Here is a 24,283-nt window from a genome sequence, read left to right as displayed (position 1 = left end):
TCTCGGGGACCGGCTGACCCGGGGAGCGAGGACGTCGCTCGGCACCGCTCTTCCGCCTGCCGCCAGACCGTCCTTTCTTCGCTATGTCCCAGAGCCGGCATCGCGCTGCGGCCCCGCCGCTGGAGCGGGAGGACAGCGGGACCTTCAGGTCAGCGCCCGAACGGTCGGGGCCGAGCCGGGCAGGGCCGGGAGTGGTGGGCACAAGAGGCGGGGCGGGAGAGCCCGCTTTCCAGCGGCATTCTGGGTAGAGCTCCCTCCCGGCGCTTTCGCCCGCGCGGCTGCGGGCGGACCCGCCGGCACTCGGCTCCGCCCTCCCGGCGGCGCGCGGGCCGGGGTCTGCGGCCTGGCCCCGCCCCGCTTGCGGTCTCGGTGCGCGCGCGGGGTGGGCGGAGATGGCCCGCGGCTGCCGCCCGGGAGGGGGTTTATGTGGGGTTGGTCCTGAGCGGTAACAGCATCCAAGACCCGAGCGAATCCTCCCCACCCGCTTTTAAGTTGTCTCCTTACAGCCCCTTTCACCCTGCTGGTTGCCCGCCGCAGCGGGGCTGGGAGACTGGTGCGCTTCGCCATCGCTGGTGCTGGCCGCAGGGGAGCTTCGGCGCCTCCCGCATCACTGTTGGTAGCAGTCAAATCTAGCCTCTGTATGCTTCTGCTTCCCTCTCCGCTTTGGCATGCAAGGCACACCTTTTCTGGTTTTTGCAGTTTGGGGAAGATGATTACAGCTAAGCCAGGGAAAACACCGATTCAAGTATTACATGAATACGGCATGAAGACCAAGAACATCCCGGTTTATGAATGTGAAAGATCCGATGTGCAAATACACGTACCCACTTTCACCTTCAGAGTAACCGTTGGTGACATAACCTGCACAGGTCTGTGTGCTCAGTTAACCCCGATGACCATGTGGGTTGGCCGGCAAGACTTGGTATTGCTTTTCAATTCGGAAAAGTGCCCTTTTTAAACCAGGGACAGCTGTGAGGAGCAGGCTCTTGAAACTGAGACCTCTCATCTCAGGTCATGGGGACTTTCCAACTTCATCTGATTCTCTCCTTCATTTTCTCCTCTCCCGACACCAAGAGAAGCTTAGAAACATACCTTAGGATCCTCCTACGGTTCTTCCAAGAATTAGAAGCAGGAAAGGTTTTTGGAGCAACCATAGCTGGGTCAGTAGGTGCTGACAAGTTTCATAGTATCATAGATTATAGCAGATGCCAAGAGACCTGATCCCAAAATATTCTGAGCCTCTTCTCTTTGTCCATAGTGTCCATCTGGGACTTTAGGCCCGTTGTACCACACTTGATTCTGTATCCAAACAAAATGAGAAAGACAGAAGCCTCAAATACCGCATTTCATAGCACCTTCTAGTTCCTGACCCTGTACAGGTTTTAGTAAGATGTCATCTCCTTTTTTTTTTTTCAGTTTTTTTCATGTTTATTTTATTTTTGAGAAAGAGAGCACGAGCAGGGGAGAGGCAGAGAGAGAGAGAGGAAGACACAGAATCTGAAGTAGGCTCCAGGCTCCGAGCTGTCAGCACAGAGCCCGATGTGCCCCCAATGCAGGGCTCGAACCCAGGAACTATGAGATCACAACCTGAGCCAAAGTGGGAGGCTTAACTGACTGAGCCACCCAGATGCCCCTCATCTCCCTTTTTATACATGAGGAAACGGATTCAGAGAGATTATCAGTAACATGCCCAAAGTCACATAGCAATGAAGTTTCAGAGTTCAGACTCCCCTTATTATGGTCTGTGATCTTGAACAAATGATAACTGAAGTTGCCCATTTGTAAATGTAGGCATTCTATTTCTTATGTATATTTAATTGCAAACACAAAAAATATTGAATACTAAATTTGGAAGAATGCTAAGAAAACAATTCCACAAGAAGGCTGGAGTTGCACCATCTGGTAAACGAAAGGCATCATTTGCTTAGGTCCTTGAAAATCTGGAATCCACTATTTTCCTTGAAACTGCTTTAAGAAAGTCTTGAGGCTTTTTTGTCTATATGAGACAGGTGGATTGTAAATGCCAGCCACAAGTTTACTCATTATGAACCATACAATCATCACATTACTCCTTTAGCAGATCTATTTTTAAATATTCAGCGAAAATTTAAGAAAAGAAATGGTCTTTTTCCCTTTAAGATTAACAGCCTATGGCAACCAACCATTCTGTGTAGGTCCCCTACTCTCCCCACACTGCCCTGTCTTCCTATACAAGTTTATGTGCCTCCACAGCTTCAAATACTATCTAAAGGCTGATAATTCTGAAATCCGTCTTCAACCCAGCCCCAGTTACAGAACAGTCTTCCAACCTGTGCTTGCTGGGCATCTGCACTTGGATGGCCCAGACTGAATCCATCTCTTTTCCCTTAGATCTATTCCACCTCTATTCCCTAGCTCAGTAAAGACACCACCATCACCCATTCGCTCATAGTAGAGTGTTGGGTTTCATTTTCTTGACTCTTTCCCATCCCTCTGCCTCTTGGCCACTCTTCCACTAAGTCTTACTTCCTAAGCGTCTCTGGTACCTGCCTCCTTCCCTTTTGTTTTCATTGCTGGTGTCTCGGCCGCTGTCTTCGCGCACTTGGGCCACAGCTGCTATCTCACAGTTGCTCTCTCAGCTTCCAGTCTCAGGCTGTCCATTCCTCAAAGGACACTGGCATTCAAATCTTTTTGTGTCCTTCTTGCTGTTAAAATCCATTCGGTGGTTTGCCCATCATCCTCTGGATAGATACAGGTTTCTTAATAGGACTTAACAGCCTTGCTTCTCAAAACGTGTGATCAGCAGCAACATTAGTATCACCTGGGCACTTGAAGCAACTGCTCTAGAATATCAGGCCCCATGCCAGACCTGCTGGATCAGAGTCTGCATTTTAACAAAATTCCCAGGCAATTACTAGGGACATTAAAGTTTGAGAAGCACAGATTTCGGAGACTGTTCTTTGATCTCCCTTCCTACCCTCCAACTCTGTAGCCTTTCATCTCAAAACTCATCTCCTTAAGCATTCACCTACCAACTGATTGGAGCTCTTGAGAACACCATGCTCAGTGTTGCCTCTGAACCTTTGCAGGTGTTCTTTTCTCTGCCTAGAATACTCTTCCTAACCCCCAACTTGTTCACATTACTAGCTTTTACTAATCTTTTATGTCCTCATTGAGTTCTCTCTTCCTGCATGAAAACTTTCTGAATCCTTCCCAAGTAGAGGAGGTACCCCTTTTGTGTGCTTCCCCTCCAGCCTGCACTTAGGCTTGTTGTAACACATACGACTGTATTTCAGATGCGTATTTACAGGCGAAATCCCATACTGGGCTGTGTGCTCTTTGAGGGCAGGGATTCTGTTTCATATTCCACCGTATCCCTCATAACTATGTTAGTAGATAAAGGCATATGGGTTGTATGTCCTCAGACATTTGAGAGTCACAGTTGAAATTCATTCCATATCCCTTTTCTTTCTTCCACAGTGGAGAAATGGACATCAGCACTTTGGTACCACTTTTGAAGGGTTCTCAACACCTAGTTTGAACTCAGAAGGAAATTAGTTGGATTTACTATTTAGCAGGTGTGATTTCTTACTGAAATTAGGCTTCAATTTCAGTGATTAGTCAGGCCTACCCCCTGCCACCCCATTGACTACTAAGAGATACAGATTATATCAAAGACACATAACATAAATTCTCATCTTACCTGTATAAACCTTCTCCCACTGAACCCAACATGTATCTAGGACTGCTTAGCCAGTCAGGGCTTTAATCCAGTATAGGATGGATGATTAGAATAAAATTGTGTACATTTTGCTGTCAAATAGGGTTGATATAAGTAGCTCTGCTCCTTTGAAGAAAACTTCTTGCTACAGAAGAATTTCCTCTCTCTCTAGGAAGAAGGAAAAGTAAAATACTAAGTTGTATTTTTCATAAAGTGTGGCATGGCCTACTTCATTACCATTTTATGTAATAAACATATACAGATTTTTTTAATATAAGGATTCATGAAGTTAAATAGGTAAAATGTTTAAAATCATGGGTTTTTCATATATTAATTTCATATGGTGAATATTTTGTTACAGTATGTAGTATGTTTTTATTACCTGCGTGTATATATACAAAAACTGGACTGACTTTGTTTTGCATTATGCAAACAGCTATGCAAGCCTCATATTTTCACAGCATATAAAAACATTTTTTTCTTAACCTTAATTCAGGTGAAGGTACAAGTAAGAAGCTGGCGAAACATAGAGCTGCAGAGGCTGCCATAAACATTTTGAAAGCCAATGCAAGTATTTGGTGAGCTAAATTTCTTTGTATTCTGCAGCTCAAAAATATCATGGCTGAGGTAAGATTAAAATTTTGAACATGGTCACAAAAGCAACAAAGTCAACAGCTGTTAGTATTTAGCTCTAAAATTCTATTTCCTTGTGAAAACCTGTCACCATTAAAGACAACTTTATCCTTAAGAAATTCAGTCCACCAATTAACTGTTAAATGAAAGCTCTCGTGAACTAGGCGTTTTCCCCCCTCACTGGGATGCGACAATACAAAACCCCAGTTTTTCTGGCAAATATCTTACTGTATTAAGACTTTAATAACTTCTGTACTACAGAAAACAAGGAATGAAGTGGAAAAAGATCAGTGGAAAATACTCTTAGGAATTCTAATTTAGAAGGAGACAAAGAGATTTCCTTTTATTATGGAATGTATAACAAATACAAGAAGATGTTAAGGGGGATGTTAATTCTTGACATGATTTTTCCAAAATGAATTTGTGTTATCACTTCAGGTGCTTTTGGAGAGTATTGGTCCCGGAGCATCTCATGTATCATTGGATGATGTCCTTTGGTTTCTGATGGACACGTCCTGGGGCATGCTGAGCCTTCAGATTCTCTTTACGTGCACTCAGTTATTCTTGGAGTTCAGTCTGGTTTATCTGCTCATAGTTGACAGCAGAGGCCCATGGGAATTTAGGATGAGTTTTTCTCCAGCCTCAAAACTTTTGCTTTAGCACGTACTTAGGTCCTCATGCAGTGCTCCTCCCATTTCTAAGCTCTTCCAAACCATTTGAGTAGTTTAGAATGAAGCATTGACAAACTTCAGATCTCACAAAATGATTCTTGATTCTTTGGGGTCATATGTTATAGTTGATTTATGCTGGCTTTCTAGACATGCCAAATGGCATGGCAGGTATTGGATTCTCCCCTCGCTGGTGGTGACCATGCTATTTCTGTGCAGTCCAAAGGTCAACCCAAAGTGTTGAGTACATTTGTAGAAATGAGTGTACGTCGTGTCCTTTCTGCACATGGGCACTTCGCTTTGTCAGCAAAAAAGGCTAACAAACTTTACTATATATTTGTGCTTCTTGACAGATAAGATGGGAATTACTAAGCTGTAATCAGGGCTAAAGTGGCCTGATTTAATACAGAGACTTTCTCACTTCTCCATCACAATTATTTGGGTAGCTTCGGCGTGCAGCATTGTAAGTGAATATTCATATCTCATCAGCCTATGTAAAGCTTGAAGTTCTGGCAGGTGGAAAGGAAACTTGAAGAAGTGCCAATAACTGAACCTTTTTTGTCACCAAAGAAATGACTCTTCAGCCTTGTAGGTGATAGTAACCTCGAATGCAGCTTTATTCAGTGTTACTCATCCCCCACCTAACTAGTAAATTTAAACTAGTTAGAAGAGATGGTTCTCTTTTTCCCTAATTACAGTCCCCAAATGCTGGGACCAGATTCATGCAGGCCATCTATTTTATGCAGGATATATGTAAGTCTTAGGAGGATCATTCTAGCATAGAGCAGATGATATATCAAACAAATCTTTCTTCCATAATTATATGAAGGGAAAAAACAACTTTATGACCTGTATCATTCACCTTACCAGGCTAAATTGCCTAATTGTTAGTCTTCCCTTTTTGTAGCTGTAACATTAGTATGCTTTATTTAAATACATTTTTATTGAACACATAATATACAAAGCACTACAAGGCTTATGAAGGTAAGTAATCCGTAGGCCCTACCATCAAGGATTTGACAGTCTGAACACAGGAGAGGTGTGGTGAGGGATGGACAAATTACATGTATTTGTAAGAGTATAATTTATGGTCATATAATTTGCCTAAGAAAGGGTCAACCCAAATGTCAACAGTTCTAAGGAGGGAGAGATTATGTTTCATTGGAGTAACAGGATAGGTTTCTTAGTGGAAGTGGCATTTGAGATATATCTCGGATAATAGATAAATCATGTTCTCATTCAGGTGGGAAAGAAAAGCATTCCATGAAGAAGCAAGAGCAAAGGCATAGAGGATTAAATAGGAAATGCTTGTCATTTATTTAATAGTTTGGGGAAAAGTATTTTGTTTTATAACACTTTAAAAAAATGTTTAGCTTTGCAGTTCCTGACCCCTTAATGCCCGACCCTTCTAAGCAACCAAAGAACCAGCTTAATCCTATTGGTTCATTACAGGTATGTTGCACAGTTTTTCCTTACTTAACATGTTGTCTATTGAAGAAAGATGTCATGTATTGATGATATCACAAGGGCTGAAATAAGGAATAAATATTTTAGAGATAAGATGGTATGAGATTTTGTTTTCCCAGTTGTGATCATTAGATATTACAGCACTAACTTGAAATTATTTTCCTATTTATTTACGTTTTGGATTTTCTTCCATATACAGTATCTGCCTTTGGTTTGTGGAATTCTCATTTGAGATCAACAGGACCTCAGTGCACATGGGTAGAGTGTTTTATACTTTAAGAATATTTCTTGCCACTCTTGTGACAAACCTCTTTCTACTTCTGTTTAGAACAGAAGACTTTATAAAGAACCCAAATCGGGTAGCCTAACCCAAGAAAGGGGAAGTAGTTTATTTGCTTATTCTATAAAACAAACAAACAAACAAAAAACCTCAGCTTTGAATTTCTGCATGCGGAATATCCTTCTTGCAGATTATCCATGTGCTCTGTTGGACAGCTCCCCTCCCTATTACCCAGCCAGTCCTTTGGTCCCTTTCTTGCTGTCTGAGTTTTTCCATAGTGTTCTCCCCTGATCTTTCCTCAGCTTTGTCCAAGTCTGTCTGTTTGCCGCCTCTGCTCATGTTGCTGTTGTTGCAATGCAGTAGTTAGTTAGCTGTGGGCAGGAAGTCTAGAACTAGGAAAGAGAGGCATTAGGAACTGAATGACAGTGAGACCTGTAGATGTCCTCACTGATGTTCCCCGAGAGGGCAATAGTAGCTCCTCTTTCTCTATGAGCTCTTTGATATTGGCTCTCTATGGCTTAATGGAAGAACACCATTCCTATCCTAGCGGTAAACTGCTTCAGTTTTAGTATTGTGGGCTTGCAAGATATAAAATGCTGGAGTATTTATGGGGAATGTAGGGTCTTCCCCCATTTTTTCATTGCAGAATACCATTATTCCTTTCAAACTTAGAAATGGGATCAAAATCATGAAAGAATATCGTTTATGTGATTAAGCCATTGCATAGAAAAATTACTACTAAAGCCGCATCTCCACTTTCTAGGAATTGGCTATTCATCATGGCTGGAGACTTCCTGAATATACCCTTTCCCAAGAGGGAGGACCTGCTCACAAGAGAGAATATACCACAATTTGCAGGCTCGAGTCATTTATGGAAACTGGTAGTTACTTCTTTTTACTCTCTTAAAACTGAAGACATTTGAAATACTTTTACATGATGAATGACTATAGAAATTTCTGTTGTGATTTCCTTTCAAATATTTCTGTGGGGAAAAATTGATACACTCCTGTTCTACTGTCTCTTTCTGCAATTGAACTTAAGTTAAATATTTGGCTTAAGAATTCTTATACTTCAGGGGCACCTGGGTGGCTCAGTCAGTTAAGCGTCCGATCATGATCAGCTCAGGTCATGATCTCGCAGTTTGTGAGTTCGAACCCCGTGCTGGGCTCTGTGCTGACAGCTCAGAGCCTGGAGCCTGCTTCGGATTCTCTGTCTCCCTCTCTCTCTCTGCCCCTCCCCTGCTCACACTCTGTCTCTCTCTCCTTCAAAAATAAATAAACACTTAAAAAAAAATTTTTTTTAAAGAATTCTTATACTTATTAATTTGATATTTTTCAGAATCATGGAAAATCATGTAATGGAAACTAGCAAATAATTGACCCTTTACACAGTCTGCACTGATGTGTTAGTGACTTAAAAATCATTTTAGAAAAAAGCAATAGTGAACCTCTTAGGAGTTTCAACAACTATTGTAGAAGATTGGAGGACTAGAAGAAGATCACATTTGAAGACAAGATGATTAATAAGAGGCTAGGTGGCAAAAACTAGCGTGAGATAAAGTAGAAATCATCCTTTTGAATGCTAGCAACTTCCATGTTGTAAAGGCCAGAAACTACAAGGAAAAAGTCTCTTAATAGAGCACTAGTGAGGGTTCCTATTTTCACTTCTGCAGCCTGTTTCTATCATTCTTAAAATGGCATGAAATGAAATTTTACCTTGGCTAGATAGTAGTTTCAAATAGTAAGCAACTGTTTGCCCTTGAGTGGCAGTGTGGACCAATGCAGAAAGCACTGAACCAGAAGTGGGAACTTCAGCTCCCATGCTTGATGCAGTCCTTGGTGTGCAAAGGTAGGCCTATCACTAATCCCTCTGGGCCTCACGTTTAAATGTATAAAATAAAAAGATGGAAGTAGATGATACTTAATGATGTCTTTCAACTGCAGTTATCTTCCCTAAGCCCTTTTTATTCATGTTAAAAAAATTCCACACAGTTGTCAGTGTATAGAAGGTTACAAGCAAGAAGTCGGCATCAAGAGATAAGAGTTACAATTCAAATGTACCTTGATAAATGTGAATGCTTGGTCACAGTTAAACCAAATGGGATTCATTGAAGCTAGGCATAGGGAAATAGAGTTGTTCCAAACACAAAGTATAACTTTTAAGGTAGTTAAAGTTTATTAAAGATAAACTGCCAAAGAAGTGCCTTCAGAAATGTAAGAATTAACAGTTGTATGAGGTACAACAAGCAAAGATGGCAGGTCAGCAAAAGAATAGTGTATAAAAATCATCAAAAACAATATTTTATACATCTGATTATTCTCTGTGGACATTAATTTCTTTCCTAAACCTACTTTTTTTTTTTTTAATTATTTAGGAAAGGGGGCATCAAAAAAACAAGCCAAGAGAAACGCTGCTGAGAAGTTTCTTGCCAAATTCAGTAATATTTCTCCGGAGAACCACATTTCTTTAGTGAGTAATGATCAAGACACCTATGATGTCAATGTGATTAAGTAGCTCTTACTGTAGGAAACTTCCCTAGATTCCTTCTTGTATAGACACCTCAGAGTTGCAATTTTTAAAAATCTCCTCACTGTTCAGTTCTACACCACCCCAGTTTTAGCTGTCACGGGGTGACTAGGTAAGAGGGCTTGGGAGACACAATCAAATTCAAAATCATATGATGGATTCTAAAATGATAGGCCAGTAGTGCCATTTTTGCTTTCAAATTAACAATGCACTCCCATGCCTTTGTTCATTCATTCATTTATCCACTCAGCAAACATTTAGTGAGCTCATACTGTGTGCCAAACTTTGTGTCAAGTGCTGTGCATACTGTGAATAAGACAGTTTCTGCCCCTAGGGAATTTGTAGCCTACTGAAAGAGAAAAGACCCCAACAAACTGGTCCATAGAGAGGGTGCTCGGGAACGTAGGAGAAGGATCCAGCCAAGACTAGGGGTTTCAGGAAGACTTCTTGCAGGAAGTAATATCTAAGTCAAGACCTTAGGATGAGAACAGGAGAAAAGAAACCGAAAAAGGAAAAAAAAAAAAAAAACCACGTACAGACACCTAGGAGTAATACATTATATGCCATCCGGGAACCCTACATAATTTGGTGTGGATAGAGCATAAATTTGGAGGAGGGTGTCTCAAACAGACCAGAGAGGCAAAGAGGGATTAAATCTGGAAGGGACTATTATAGTAAAGAGATTAAATTCTATCCTGAGGGCAGAGCAAAATCATTAGGAATTTTAATCTGGGAAGGACAGGATTAGAAGTGGAATCACCGGCTGCACTGTGGTGAGTGACTAAGTCTTAGAGACGTGCTAGAATATTGTTACAGAAAACGAATGAGAAATGATGGTGGCCTCTACTACACTGGTGGCAGTTGAAATGGTCAGTGTGTAAAAATTATTTCGAAAACCGAAGTGAATGGGGCATGGTAACTGATTGGATGTGGGGAGTAAGCAAAACGGGGGAAATAAACATTTTTAGATTGGCAACTGAGTAGATGATGGCCCCATTTAATAATATGGGGAACACAGAAGATGAGTGGGATTTAAGGGGGAGAAGATAGTAAGTTAAATGCAGAATGTATTGAATCTGAAATGTTTGTAGAATATGTTAAGTAAAGATAGCAGGCAGCTGGGCAAACAAATGTAAAGCTTAAGAGGTTAGGCTACACGTGACATATTACTTGCGATTCTGATATTTAGAGATAGATACATCTTGTGGTACATTCATTATCTGAGTGTTTATGAGGTAGGGAATGAGAAGTGAAGATTATAGCAGTGCCAAGTTTATGATAAAATAAGGGCTCATTCTTAGAGAAAAAAGTCAAAGACATACACATTAATATGATTTTGGTTTTACCTTTTTAATAGAAAAACATAAAACATTGCATTCACTTCTTTTAAAATTGGATCAGAGATGACACCAGAATCACAAAGCACAGATTGGTTTATAGGTTAATTCTGTTAAATCTTCAGGGAAAAGGTAATTTCCAATGCTATTTAAACTCTTCCAGGCAATACGTCTATAACATAGGGGAAGCTTCTAAATTTATTTTTCAAAAACAACAATAACACTAACACCGAAACCTGACAATAGCAAATCCTGATGGAAAAAAATTATGGATTAATCCCCCTTATAGTGAAAAACCTTAGTAATATATTCAGTGGAACAATAAAAGAATAATATACCATAGAGAGGTTGGGTTTATTTCAGGAATGCAAGGATATTTCAAGGTTAGTAAATCTGTTACTATAATTAATCACATTAATGGGTCAGAGAAAAACAATCTTCCCAATGGGTGCCAAAAAGATATTTGACAATCATTGAGAAACACTATTAACATATCCCTATTGTGATTCAAAATATACACCTCAAAAAAAAAATCAAAATCATAGTTATGTATTTACTTATTACATCCCTTCCCATTAATTTCATAAATATGACGATGATATCCAGTAATGGCATTTTTTAAACCTTGTTATAGAGGTACCAATCAATATAATTAGACAAGAGAAAACAATAAGAGGTTGAAAATCAAAAAAAGGAGATATAAATGATCATTAACTGCAAATAATATGATTGTGTTCCTATAAAATCTGCTAGAATAAGAGAATTTATCAAGGTAATTGATCGTAAAATTAATACATAAAATCAATAGCTTTTCATATTATTTACAGTTATGAAAGTAACCACCACAATAATTAAAGAGGATACTTAAAAATTGCTTCTGGAAAGGGGACCAAAGGTAGGGATGGAGCAAAGCTCAGGATTATTGCTTTTATAATTCTGTACTATTTGACTTTTTGTTGTGTGTGTGTATTACTTAACAAAAGTTATGGAGCTTGGTAACATTGATCATTTTATAGTAAAATAGAAATCTTTTTTAAAGTGTACTTGAAAAAAATCAACAGTTTATTTATAGATATTAAGAGGTAGAATAAAAGAGATCTTATTTTCAACAATAGAAAAGAGGATAATGTGCCAGGGAATGAACGTAAAATGAAATGTGCAGGACCCATGTGAAAAAAACTTTAAAACTTTACTGAAGGATTTAACAGAAATTGAATATATGTAAAGCTGTTTCTTTATTAACAATAGGAAGACTCAATATTGTTAATATAGTACTTAAGAAGGTAATGTAGTCTCAAAATCTACTGGAATTTGGGGCACCTGGGTGGCTCAGTTGGTTAAGCATCTGACTCATGATTTGGGCTGAGGTCATGATCTCCCTGTTGATAAGATCAAGCCATCAGGCTCTGGGTTGACAGCATTGAGCCTTCTTGGGATTCTCTGTCTCTCCCTCTTTCTCTGCCCCTCCCCTGCTCATTCTCCTTCTCTGTCTCTCAAAATAAATAAACTTTAAAAACCAAACAAACAAGCAAACAAAAAATCTACTGGAATTCACTTTGGATCTCAATACAGCTTTACTGCATTTATCTGGAAAAATGAACTCTCAAGAATAGCCAAGAAAACTGAAAAGAAAGAGTGCCGAAGGTGGGGTTATACCTTACCAGATATACTGTAAATCTATAGTGATAAAACACGTACCAGTACAGGAATAGACAAAGGATAAAATAGAGAACCCAAGTATAGACCATAATCATATAGGAGTATAGGATACGATAACAGTGAGATTTCAAATCAATGGGCAAGAGGATGGATTATTCAATAAATAATGTAGAAGTAACTTAACAGCCACATTTGCAGGGAGGAAGGGAGAGGAAGCTGTATATACCTGTGCATGTGTGACATATTTAGGTTGCTTCCTTATTCCTTATATCTAAATAAATTTCAGATGGATCAAAATGTGAACATAAGAATTGACAGGCTCTGTGCTGACAGCTCAGAGCTGGAGCCTGCTTTGGATTCTGTATCTCCCTCTCTCTCTGCCCCTCCGCTGCTCGCACTCTCTCTCTCAAAACTAAACATTAAAAAAAAAGTATGACCATGGGGTGCCTGTGTGGCTCAGTCGGTTAAGTGTCCGACTTCGGCTCAGGTCATGATCTCACGGTTCGTGGGTTCGGGCCCCGCATCGGGCTTTGTGCTGACAGCTCGGACCCTGGAGCCTGCTTCTGATTCTGTGTCTCCATCTCTCTCTGCTCCTCCCCTGCTCATGCTGTCTCTCTCTGTCACTCAAAAATAAATAAATGTGTAAAAAAAAAAAAAAATTAAAAAAACAAAAAAAGTGTGACCATAAGAATTGAAACCAAGTATGAGAAAACTTGGAAGAGCTTTCCTTTTTAAAATTCTTAGCATAGGGAAAAACATTTTAGTATAACTTATAAGCTATAAAGTAGTAGAAGATTTATAAATTTGACTACACAAAACCTATTATATGGCAGTATCTGTAAATAAAACTAAGAATAAGAAAGAAGAAATTATTTGGAACACTGATCTATAAATGGACTGTTTTCTGTACCACATAAAAAGCTCTTACACATCAATAAAAAAGATAACCCTGTAGAAGAAATACAAATGGTTAAAAAAAAAAATGATCAGCTTCATTCATGGACATTAAACTAGATAACAGTTTTCACCTTTTAGATTGATGAAACCTACAAAGTTCGATAGCACCTGCTGTTGGCGAGAGTATCTGAAAACAAGCACCCTCCAAGAATGTTGATGGAGGTATAAATTGGTTTAGAAATCAGTCTGGAAGTATTTATCAAAATTAAAAGCATACATGTTCTGTGACTCAGTTCTACTTCTAGAAATTATCCTACAGGTAAAGACATCCAAGTGCAAAAGAGTTTTATTGTAACATTGTTAGTAAAAGCAAGAAATCAGAAATAACCTAAAACCCATAATTGAAGACTGGTAAGATAAATATAGTGCATATATGTGCATTGACATGAGAAAAATGAACAAGATGTAGAAGAGTAAGCTATCATTTTTGTTTGAAAAGAAGACTGTGTGTGCTTGAATTTAGAACAGTTATAGAAGGATATTGAAGAAATGTTTCAACATTAAGTACCTCTGGGGAGGGCAACATAAGTTTCCTGGGTAGAGATAGTAAGCAAGACTATTTTTCATTATATATTTGTTCCTATTGCAATTACTATATCAAAGAATGATACTTTTTAAAAACCAAATTTTAAATTTCCAACTAAGGAATATGAAATTCTATTTAAAGATCCTGAATAGCCAAAATAATGTTGAAAAAGAAAACCAAAGCTAGATGCATCACAGTCCCAGACTTCATGTTGTTTTAGAAAGCTGTAATCATCAAGATAGTATATTAATGGCATGATAACAGACCTACTGATCCATGGAACAGAATAGAGAACCCAGAAATGGACCCACAAATGTATGGCCAATTAATCTGCAACAAAGCAGGAAAGAATATCCAATGGAAAAAAGACAAGTCTCTTCAAATAGTGTCGGGAAAATTGGACAGCAACATGCAGAAGAATGAAGCTGGACTATGTTCTTATACCAAACACAAAAACAAACTCAAAATGGATGAAAGACCTACAGGATACCATCAAAATCCTAGAGAAAACAGGCAGCAACCTCTTCGACCTTGGCCACAGCAACTTCTTACTAGACATGTCCCTGGAGGCAAAGGACAAAAGCAAAAATGAACTATTGGGACCTCATCAACATAAAAAGCTTCTGCACAGTGAAGGAAACAACAAAACTAAAAGGCAGCCTATGGAATGGGAGAAGATTTTTGCAAACAACAAATCAGATAAAGGGTTAGTATCCAAAATCTATAAAGAACTTATCAAACTCAACACCCAAAAAACTAATAATCCAGTGAAGAAATGGGCAGAAGACATGAATAGACACTTTTCTAAAGAAGACATCCAGATGGCCAACAGACACATGAAAAGATGTTCAACATCACTCATCATCAGGGAAATACCAATCAAAACCACATTGAGATACCACCTCACACCAGTCAGAGTGGCTAAAATTAACAACTCAGGCAACAACAGATGTTGGCAAGGATGTGGAGAAAGGGAAACGCTTTTGCACTGCTGGTGGGAATACAATCTGGTGCAGCTGCTCTGGAAAACAGTGTGGAAGTTCTTCAAAAAATTAAAAGTAGAACTACCCTATGACCCAGCAATTGCACTACTAGGTATTTAGCCAAAGGATACAAAAATGCTGATTCGAAAGGGCACGTGTAGCCCAATGTTTATGGCAGCATTATCAGCAATAGCCAAACTATGGAAAGGGCCCAAATGTCCATTGACTGATGAGTGGATAAAGAAGATGTGTGTGTGTGTGTGTGTGTGTGTGTGTGTGTGTGTACACAATTACAAAATTCAAAAACAATGAAGTCTCGCCAGTTGCAATATGGATGGAACTAGAATGTGTTAATACTAAGCAAAATATGTCAGAAAAAGACAACTATCCTATTTTTTCACTCGTGGAATTTGAGAAACAATAAGTGAACATAGGGGAAGAGAAGGAAAAATATAAAGAGAGGAAGAAGGCAAACCATAAGAGACAAAGTACACAGGGTTGCTGGAGAGGATATGGGTTGGGGGATAGGCTAAATGGGTGAGGACTATTAAGGAGGGTACTTGTTAGGATGAGCACTGGGTGGTATATGTAAATGATGAATCACTAAATTCTCCTGAAACCAGTACTACACTATGTATTAACTAGAATTTAAATTAAAACTTAAAATAATTACAATTTTATTAGTAAAAAAACCTCTATTTAATAAATTTTGTAGATTATTCAGTTCTGTATACTGGCCATCCCTGTGATCTTTTTGAAAATTCTTTAACCTCTGTCAGGCTCACTAATAATTAAGACTAAGATTTTCTGTCCTGCAATTGTGCTGAATTCATGTATCAGTTCTAGCAGCTTTTTGGTGGAGTCTTTCAAGTTTTCCACATACAGTATCATGTCATCTGCGAAAAGTGAAAGTTTGACTTCTTCTTTGCCAATTTGGATGCCTTTTATTTCGTTTTGTTGTCTGGTTGCTGAAGCTAGGACTTCTAACACTATGTTAAACAACACTGGTGAGAGTGGACATCCCCATCATGTTCCTGATCTCAGGGGGAAAGCTCTCAGTTTTTCCCCATTAAGGATGATATTAGCTGTGGGCTTTTCATGTATGGCTTTTATGTTAAGGTATGTTCCTTCTATCCCAACTTTCTTGAGGGTTGCATTTCTATACACCACTAATGAAGCAACAGAAAGAGAAATCAAGAAATCAATCCCATTTACCATTGCACCAAGAACCATAAAATACCTAGGAATACACCTAACCAAAGATGTAAAAGATCTGTATGCTGAAAACAATAGAAAACTTATGAAGGAAATTGAAGAGGACACAAAGAAGTGGAAAAATATTCCATACTCATGGATTGGAAGAACAAATATTGTTAAAATGTCAATACTACCCAAAGCAATCTACACATTCAATGCAATCCCAATCAAAATAGCATCAGCATTCTTCTCAAAGCTAGAATAAACAATCCTAAAATTTGTACAGAACCACAAAAGACCCTGAATAGCTAAAGTTATGTTGAAAAGAAAACAAGTGGGAGGCATCACAATCCCAGACTTTAGCCTCTACTACAAAGTTGTAATCACCAAGACAGTATGGTAGTGGCACAAAAACAGACACATAGACCAGTGGAATAGAATAGAGAACCCAGAATTGGACCCACGAATGTATGGCCAACTAATCCTAGACAAAGCAAGAAAGAGTATCCAATGGAAAAAAGACAGTCTCTTTAGCAAATGGTGCTCAGAGAACTGGACAGCAACATGCAGAAGAATGAAACTGGGCCACATTCTTACACCATACACAAAAATAAACTCAAAATGCGTGAAAGACCTAAATATGAGACAGGAAACCATCAAAACCCTACAGAATAAAATAGGCAACAACCTCTTTGACCTCAGCTGCAGCAATTTCTTGCTCAACACGTCTCCAAAGGCAAGGGAATTAAAAGCAAAAATGAACTATTGGGACCTCATCAACATAAACTTCTGCACAGTGAAGGGAATAATCAACAAAGCTAGAAGGCAACCAACAGAATGGGAAAAGATATTTGCAAATGACATATTGGATAAAGGGTTAGTATCCAAAATCTATAAAGAACTTATCAAACTCAACACCCAAAAAAACTAATAATCCAGTGAAGAAGTGGGCAGAAGATGTGGATAGACACTTTTCCAAAGAAGACATCCAGATGGCCAACCGACACACGAAAAGATGCTCAACATCACTCATCATCAGGGAAATACCAATCAAAACTACACTGAGATACCACCTCACACCAGTCAGAGTGGCTAAAATTAACAACTCAGGCAAAAACAGATGTTGGTGAGGATGTGGAGAAATGGGAACCCTCTTGCACTGTTGGTGGGAATGCAAACTGGGGAAGCTGCTCTGGAAAACAGAGTGGAGGTTTCTCAAAAAATTAAAAGTAGAACTACCCTATGACCCAGCAGTGGCACTACTAGGAATTTATCCAAAGTATACAGGAGTGCTGATTGGAAAGGGCACATGTACCCCAATGTTTATAGCAGTGCTTTCAACAATAGCCAAATTATGGAAAGAGCCTAAATGTCTAACTGATGAAATGATAAGGTGTGATTATATATACAATGGAATACTACTTGGCAATAAGAAAGAATGAAATCCTGCCATTTGCAGCAACATGGATGGAACTGGAAGATATTATGGTAAATGAAATAGAGAAAGATATATGTTTTCACTCATATAGAACTTGAGAAACAACGGAAGGCCATGGGGAAAGGGAAGGAGAAAAAAAAATAGTTATAAACAGAGAGGAAGGAAGGCAAACCATAAGAGACTCTTAAATACAGAGAATAAACTGAGGGTTGATGGAGGGGATAGGAGAGAGGGGGAAATGGGTGATGGGCATTGAGGAAGGCACTTGTTAGGATGAGCACTGGGTGTTGTATGTAAACAGTGAATCCCAGGAATCTACCCCCAAAACCAAGAGCACACTGTATACACTGTATGTTAGCCAACTTGACAAGTTATATTAAAAAATAAAATTTTAAAAATAAATAAGACTAAGAATAGCTTGCCCTACTTTGTTTTTGGCGTACGATATGAAAGCAATTTGAGAAAAATAAACGAACATGGTAGAAAGGGATGGATATAAGGGAGAATAAAGAAAAGGGGAAAAAAGAAAACAAAAACCATAAACTCGGTTGGGATCTGGGAAAAGTCTGATAAGAACTTTTAGACGTCCTTCCTTTCATTTGAATGACTTGTTCTTCTCAAACCTAACTTGCACATCGCACCTTTTCTACAGTTTGTTTTCTGCTCTACAGCTGTTAGTTACAATGATTGGTTGGTATGTAATACAGGAAATCATGAAGATAAGAACATTGGTTTTTATTTTAATTTGTAAATTGCTCCATTAGGCAGATTCAGTTATTTGCAGGTTGGTTTATACTGCTCTTAAATTTCTTAAGACATCTTTTTTTAACATACATCTTAATGTGGCCATCAGAAAATTTGGCTGAAAAACCTTTGTCCTACACAAAAGTATTTTTAAATACTTCCAGTATATTATTGTATGTGTTTCTTTCTTCTGTAACATTGTGGTATTTGTTAAGAGTGTCCTTGTTGGTGTTGTGTACTTTAAATGGGAAGTTTAACCAAATGGTATCCATTTAAACACGCTCTCTTGGTAGAGCATTAAATGTGCCTAATAAATACTTTTAATTATATCATAGCATTAGAGCCCAGTCAGAGTTAAAAGTCTTAATTTTCATCTCTGTTTTTCAGACAAATGTAGTAGGACATTCTTTAGGATGTACTTGGCATTCCTTGAGGAATTCTCCTGGTGAAAAGATCAACTTACTGAAAAGAAGCCTCCTCAGTATTCCAAATACAGATTACATCCAGCTGCTTAGTGAAATCGCCAAGGAACAAGGTTTTAATATAACATATTTGGATATAGGTATGATTTTTTTCCTTAGCTTACCTCAAAACCTGTTTCTTTTTAAAATGTATTTGAAAAACAAAACCTGTGTTATAATTTATTTCATTGACCAGGGATTATAAATATAAATATTTTATATATATATATATGTATATATATATACACACACACACACACACACATATATATACACATACATTTATAAATACATTTTATTTATAATAAATATATATTTTATACATATATATAATTAGAATAGTAATATTTATCATTGATCTGTCTGTCCCATTCTTATAAATAATGCTAATAGCTAACATCTATACAGTTGTAATAATAAAAACAGTAGCTCATATTTATAGTTTTATTATAGGCCAGGCACTGTTGTGGGGATATTACATATTTCAACTTAACTGAATTCTCAAACTAATCCTGTGAAATAGGTCTATTATTTTTACATATAAGGAAAGAAAGTAAGGCACAGGAGAGGTTCGGAAACTTGCCTGAGATGACAGCTAGTTAGTGGTAGAGTCAGATTAGGGGAGGAGTCCCTGCAGATACAGTGTCTATTTAACTAGCCCTGATGGAGAGCTTGACAAATAAAAAGGCACCCACATTTCTAGAACAAGTACCAAGGTTGTGGGGGCCAGACCCCTTCTCTCCACTTTGTCACCATATGCCCATTCAAGGAAATCAGTGGGGACAAGTACTTTATAACTCTGTTCCATCCCAGCTATTCTAGATTTCCTCGAGCTCTTAATCACTTAGATAGACAAACGTGGACAAATTACATAGCAAGTCAGTTTGGATTTTAATTAGCTTTATAAAGCCAGCCTGTGTTTGTGGCCTGTGTGCATGTGCGTTTGGTGTCTTAACATGTGTAATATGTGAAGAATTTGATATCCCTTATAGCATCCCCAGTGGGCTATGGGGACCTAGCTTGAAGGAGCTGTTAGCTGTGGTGTTTAGGTGCTTAAAGAACTTCTGATTGTCTGCTACTTCCCAACTGAATGATGGGTCAAATGCAGTATCTTAATATACTGAAAATAATGCAGAACCTGGGAATTTAGTACAGACACATTGTCAGAAAAGATGGCTGATGGGAGACGATTCATTCAATAAATATGTTGCAGGGAGTATGGCCGGAGTCACAAAAGATGAGTCCACAAAGTGCAGTTAAGTGAAGGTCCTCATACTTGAGTCAGAATGAAGACCCCCCAGAATGAAGCTTCTTTTTATTAGGATAATTGCTAAAGACTACGTGCATAGAGCCAGCTAAGCAAGTGTGTTAATCAATCTAATGGCTTAGCTTTTCAAGGTTGAATTTCGAGTTAATTGGTTTCTACAACACTAGGAAGGGTCAGGTGTGAAGGAGGATCCGCCCTGGACAATGTTAATGGCTCTAGGCATTCCTTACACAGCAGCAGCAGTGGTCAGCTATGTCAACATGTCCTAACGCCTTGCACCTTCTCCAGCCCTTCCCTTTTGAAGTCTTTTCCTTTGATGCTTCTCTCCTGCATCTCCCACAAACATATTTATAAGTATCTACACTTTGTTGAGTGTTTAAGATACAGAGATGAATAAGCCATGTTATGAATAGGACTATGAATGGTTTTGAATCTGGGAAAAGAAGGAAACTTAAGATGGCCTTTGAGATTATGAATTAATGATGCCTTTAAAACGAATCTTACCAATTTTAAGAACTAAGTAGTTGCTGTAAATATAGAACAGCAATCTAAAAACCACAGCTAATTTGGCCTTTTTTTTTTAATTCGGTTTATTTGTTTGAAAGAGAGACAGAGAGCAAGCTGGGGAGGGGCAGAGAGAGAGAGATAGGGAGACACCGAATCCGAAGCAGGCTTTAGGATCCGAGCTGTCAGCACAGAGCCTGACACAGGGCTCAAACTCATGAACTGTGAGATCATGACCTGAGCTGAAATTGGACACTCAACCAACTGAGCCACCCAGGCGCCCCTAATTTGGCCTAACGTCCATGCATTTACCTTCCAAAGAACCTAAATGTTCTCCAAAAAAGATATGCAAAAGGCCAACAAGCATACAAAAAGATCTCACTATTATTAGTCATCAGGGAAATGCAAATCAAAGCCACAGTGAGGTACTAATTCAGACCCACTGGGATGATGACTATGATGAAGAAAATAGAAGATAACAAATGTTGACAAAGAAGTAGAGAAATTGTAGCATTCCTCACTGCTGGTGGGAATGGAAAATGGTTGAGCTGCAGTGGAAAACAGGAGTTTTGCTGCTCTTCGAATGAGTTACCATATGACCTAGCAATCCTGCTAGTTGTATACCCAAAAGAATTGTAAACTGGTATTCGAACAAATACTTGTACACACATGTTCATAGTAGTACTTTTCACAGTAGCCAAAAGGTGGAAACAGCCCAAATGTCCATAAGCAGATGAATGGATAAATCAGTCGTGGGATATACATGCAAATATTATTATTCAGCCATGAAAAGAAGTGAAGTTCTGCTACAACATGGATGAACCTCGAAAACATACTAAGTGAAAGAAGCCAGACACAAAAGGGTCATGTTGCATGATACCATTTATATCAAATATCCAGGGTAGGTTAATCCAAGATGGTTGCCAGGAGCTTCAGGGGAGGGGAAACAGGGAGCAACTGCTTGATGTATCTGGTGTTTCTTCTGGGGGAAATGAAATGTTGTGAATGTTGTGTAACTAGTGAGAGGTGGTGGTTGCACAACATCGTGAACGTACTAAATGCTACTGAATAGTTTACTTTAAAATGGTTAACATTATGTTATGTGAATTTTACCTCAATTTAAAAGAAAACAAAAGAGCCTCAACGCCAGCACTAGAAAGCCTCTTCACACATGAAGTCATTCCACTGTATCTGGATGTTTCCTGTTATATGGACTCTAGCTGAAATAGCGTTTAATCATGACCACTTTTAACAAATTGTAACTCACCTGTTTCTACCTCTTTCCCTTGTGTCATCTAACCGTCTTTAGTGACAGTGATTGATCCGTTGATGAGAAGAACATTTGTTTCCTGAGTTTAAGTATTTTTAAAACACCCTAACCCATATGCAGTATGGAACTAGACTATCTGCATAGATGTATAACAAAAGAACATTGAAGGCAAGAGAGAAGTCTTGCTCTGAACCCTGTATTTCCTGGTTCAGATGTCTACTGAAAGTAACTCTAGACTTCATAGGGAAGAAGACAATCTCTCTAGTTCTCTAGCAAATGGTTTTTTCCTCTCTAAAAAAGTCACTGTGGTTCAGTTTGCAAACACTGTTCAACCAGACACATTAGAATTGCCTTGGGAGCTGTTAAGAGGAAATGCAAGAATCTGGCTACTCCAACCCCTAGTCCTGTGTGTCTGATTGAGCCTGCATTTCTTTTGAGCTCCGTCAGGTGATTATGAAGCCCAGTTGTGTTTGAGAGCTACTAGAGTTGATCAGTTGTGTTTTGGTGTCTGTTTGTATAAGGATAATAAAGATGTGGAGGAAGCAGAGTCCTATACCATAGGTCTATAAAGGAAGACAATAGTAAAAACTTGCTTTCACAGAGAATCTGCTTTCTATCCACTTGGTCTTAACTGTGCCGTTTGAATGTCATTGCAGAAGAGCTGAGTGCCAATGGACAGTATCAGTGTCTCGCTGAACTATCCACCAGTCCCATCACAGTCTGTCATGGCTCCGGGATCTCCTGTGGCAATGCCCAGAGTGACGCAGCTCACAATGCTTTACAGTATTTAAAGATAATAGCAGAAAGAAAGTAAGCCCGAAGCAACTTAGAAACCCCTCCGTAGCACATAAGAAGTCCCCCTTTCACCCCTTCCCAAGTAAAATGTTTACTATGTTTGAGTTTGTGTGTCATTTCTAAATCTCTTCATAGAGTCCATCAACACCCCAGATTTAATTATCTCCTGGTAGTTATTAAGCTCTTTTTAATGGCTTCAACTTTGTATTGGTATATTGTATTTATAAACTTTGTACCATAGGCAGAGTGTAGCACCCATTTTACAATGCCATGTACATAGAAGGAAGAAATTGCATGTTTGTTGTTGATGACCATGATGAAGATGATGAAGACTAAAACTACTGCTAGCAACAGTCTTTCTTACTGGTGCTTAACCTCTTCTTTGCGCAAGGCTTTGTAAAGGGAATTCGAAGGAAGCCCCTTAGAACTACAAGTGTTGAGGAGCGCACTATCAGGCCTCTGTTGAATGTGAGTGTTGAATTTCAGGGAACATGATTGGTCTGCTGTTCATTTGAATCCATGTAATAAAAAGCTGTTGTTATAACAGATTCCGTTTGTTTTATTAAAGTGTTACTGACCTGACTTTGGCCCCTTCTTTTTAGCCATTCTTGTGAGTGACATAATGTGGATATTCTGTTATTGAAGTATCTCTAGTGTACTTCTAAAGATCAAAGTTGAGGAAAAAACCTATGGCCTGAGCAAAAATTTACAAATGTATACGTGATGAATCACTTCCATATTTTCTCTAAGCAACTGCAAGTTGGTCTTTTTCCTCAACATAACTGTTTGTAGATGAGTTAGCAGTTGAAAAAGCATTAGTAAGATTACCAAAAAAACCCAAAAACTTAAAATTGAATTATAACTCAATTCCATTGCAAGAATGTTTCAAACAAAGCGATGAATGATTGAAAGGTTAAGAGAGAAGCTTCATGAGCAAATTTGAATTTTGCCTTTTATGTTTCCATATATCATCATCTAATACCTCAAGCGGTCCATCTGCCAGCACCAGTGGATGGTGCTCCTTTTGTAGATTAGATGGAAGTCTCAGGCCTGTTTTCAGAGCTCAGGGAAAGCTTCAGAGCAAGAGAGTGCTGAATGATAAAGGTAGGTTTTGACAATCTCAAGTGATAATCTAGCAGGAAGTATGTAACAAGTATTTTTCTGTCTGGGAAAAAATCAGACCTAAGTGGAATCCTTTGAGAAGAACAAAACAATAAAGGAAAACCAATGCATGTAACTTATTTAAAACTGTAAAGAACACTGTTTCATATTATAGCTATACATATCAGTTAAACCATGGAATTCTAAGGATCTGTTCTTGATGAAGTTAAGGAATACACAGTCTAGAAACAAATTTAGGCATAAACAGGAACTTGTGGGTCATTAAGTTTAGACTACTTTAGGTTTTTATGAATGCTCTGGAATATAGAAGGGGCACAATGAACTTTGGAGATGACAGACTTCTGCAGAGCAAAATGCTGACTTTGAAGAGGGTAAGTTGAAGAAAGATTTCATAAGGCATGGGAAAAAGAAAAGATCCTGGTTGGGGGGTGGGGGGTGGAGAGGAGGATGGGAAGGACTATAATTTGGTTCTAAATAGTACTGATGAAATGATGAGGTCTGAGTATAAGGTGCCCAGAAATCCTATTCCTCCTGCTGACTGTTTGCTGCTTTCTGGATCTGGAGGAAGCATGTGTTTTTAAAGATACTGTTCAAATGTCCCCTCTGTTGGGACTTTCTAGGGAGGGAGCTGCACCATCAGGTGATCTTTAATAACATTTTCACCATTTTCTTAAGGCTCTTAACCCATATAATCAGTTTTACCTGTTAACCACATTAGGTGAATTTCCCAATAGGCTTTGAGCAGGCA

The 24,283-nt window shown here is 38.7% G+C and overlaps 1 protein-coding gene across 6 annotated transcripts; it reads left to right on the top strand.

The window, feature by feature from the left end:
- Positions 1 to 8: 8 nt before the first annotated feature.
- Positions 9 to 22,995, top strand: PRKRA (protein activator of interferon induced protein kinase EIF2AK2). 6 transcript variants are annotated; one of them, XM_023259504.2, is made up of 8 exons: positions 9 to 148; positions 700 to 869; positions 4,197 to 4,278; positions 6,375 to 6,453; positions 7,512 to 7,629; positions 9,124 to 9,218; positions 18,504 to 18,678; positions 22,275 to 22,995. In XM_023259504.2, the coding sequence occupies exons 1-8, from the start codon at positions 84 to 86 to the stop codon at positions 22,430 to 22,432; spliced, it is 942 nt and encodes a 313-aa protein (XP_023115272.1). In that variant the 5' UTR covers positions 9 to 83; the 3' UTR covers positions 22,433 to 22,995. The 6 variants fall into 6 exon arrangements, with proteins under 6 accessions (XP_023115272.1, XP_023115273.1, XP_023115274.1 ...); XM_023259505.2 differs by lacking the exon at positions 700 to 869 and having other exon boundaries at positions 11 to 148; positions 4,197 to 4,327; XM_023259506.2 differs by lacking the exon at positions 700 to 869 and having other exon boundaries at positions 94 to 148.
- Positions 22,996 to 24,283: the final 1,288 nt, after the last annotated feature.

This window comes from Felis catus, chromosome C1 (genome assembly GCF_018350175.1).
Source record: "Felis catus isolate Fca126 chromosome C1, F.catus_Fca126_mat1.0, whole genome shotgun sequence".
Classification (NCBI taxonomy): domain Eukaryota; kingdom Metazoa; phylum Chordata; class Mammalia; order Carnivora; family Felidae; genus Felis; species Felis catus.
This window is presented reverse-complemented; position numbering and strand designations above follow the sequence as displayed.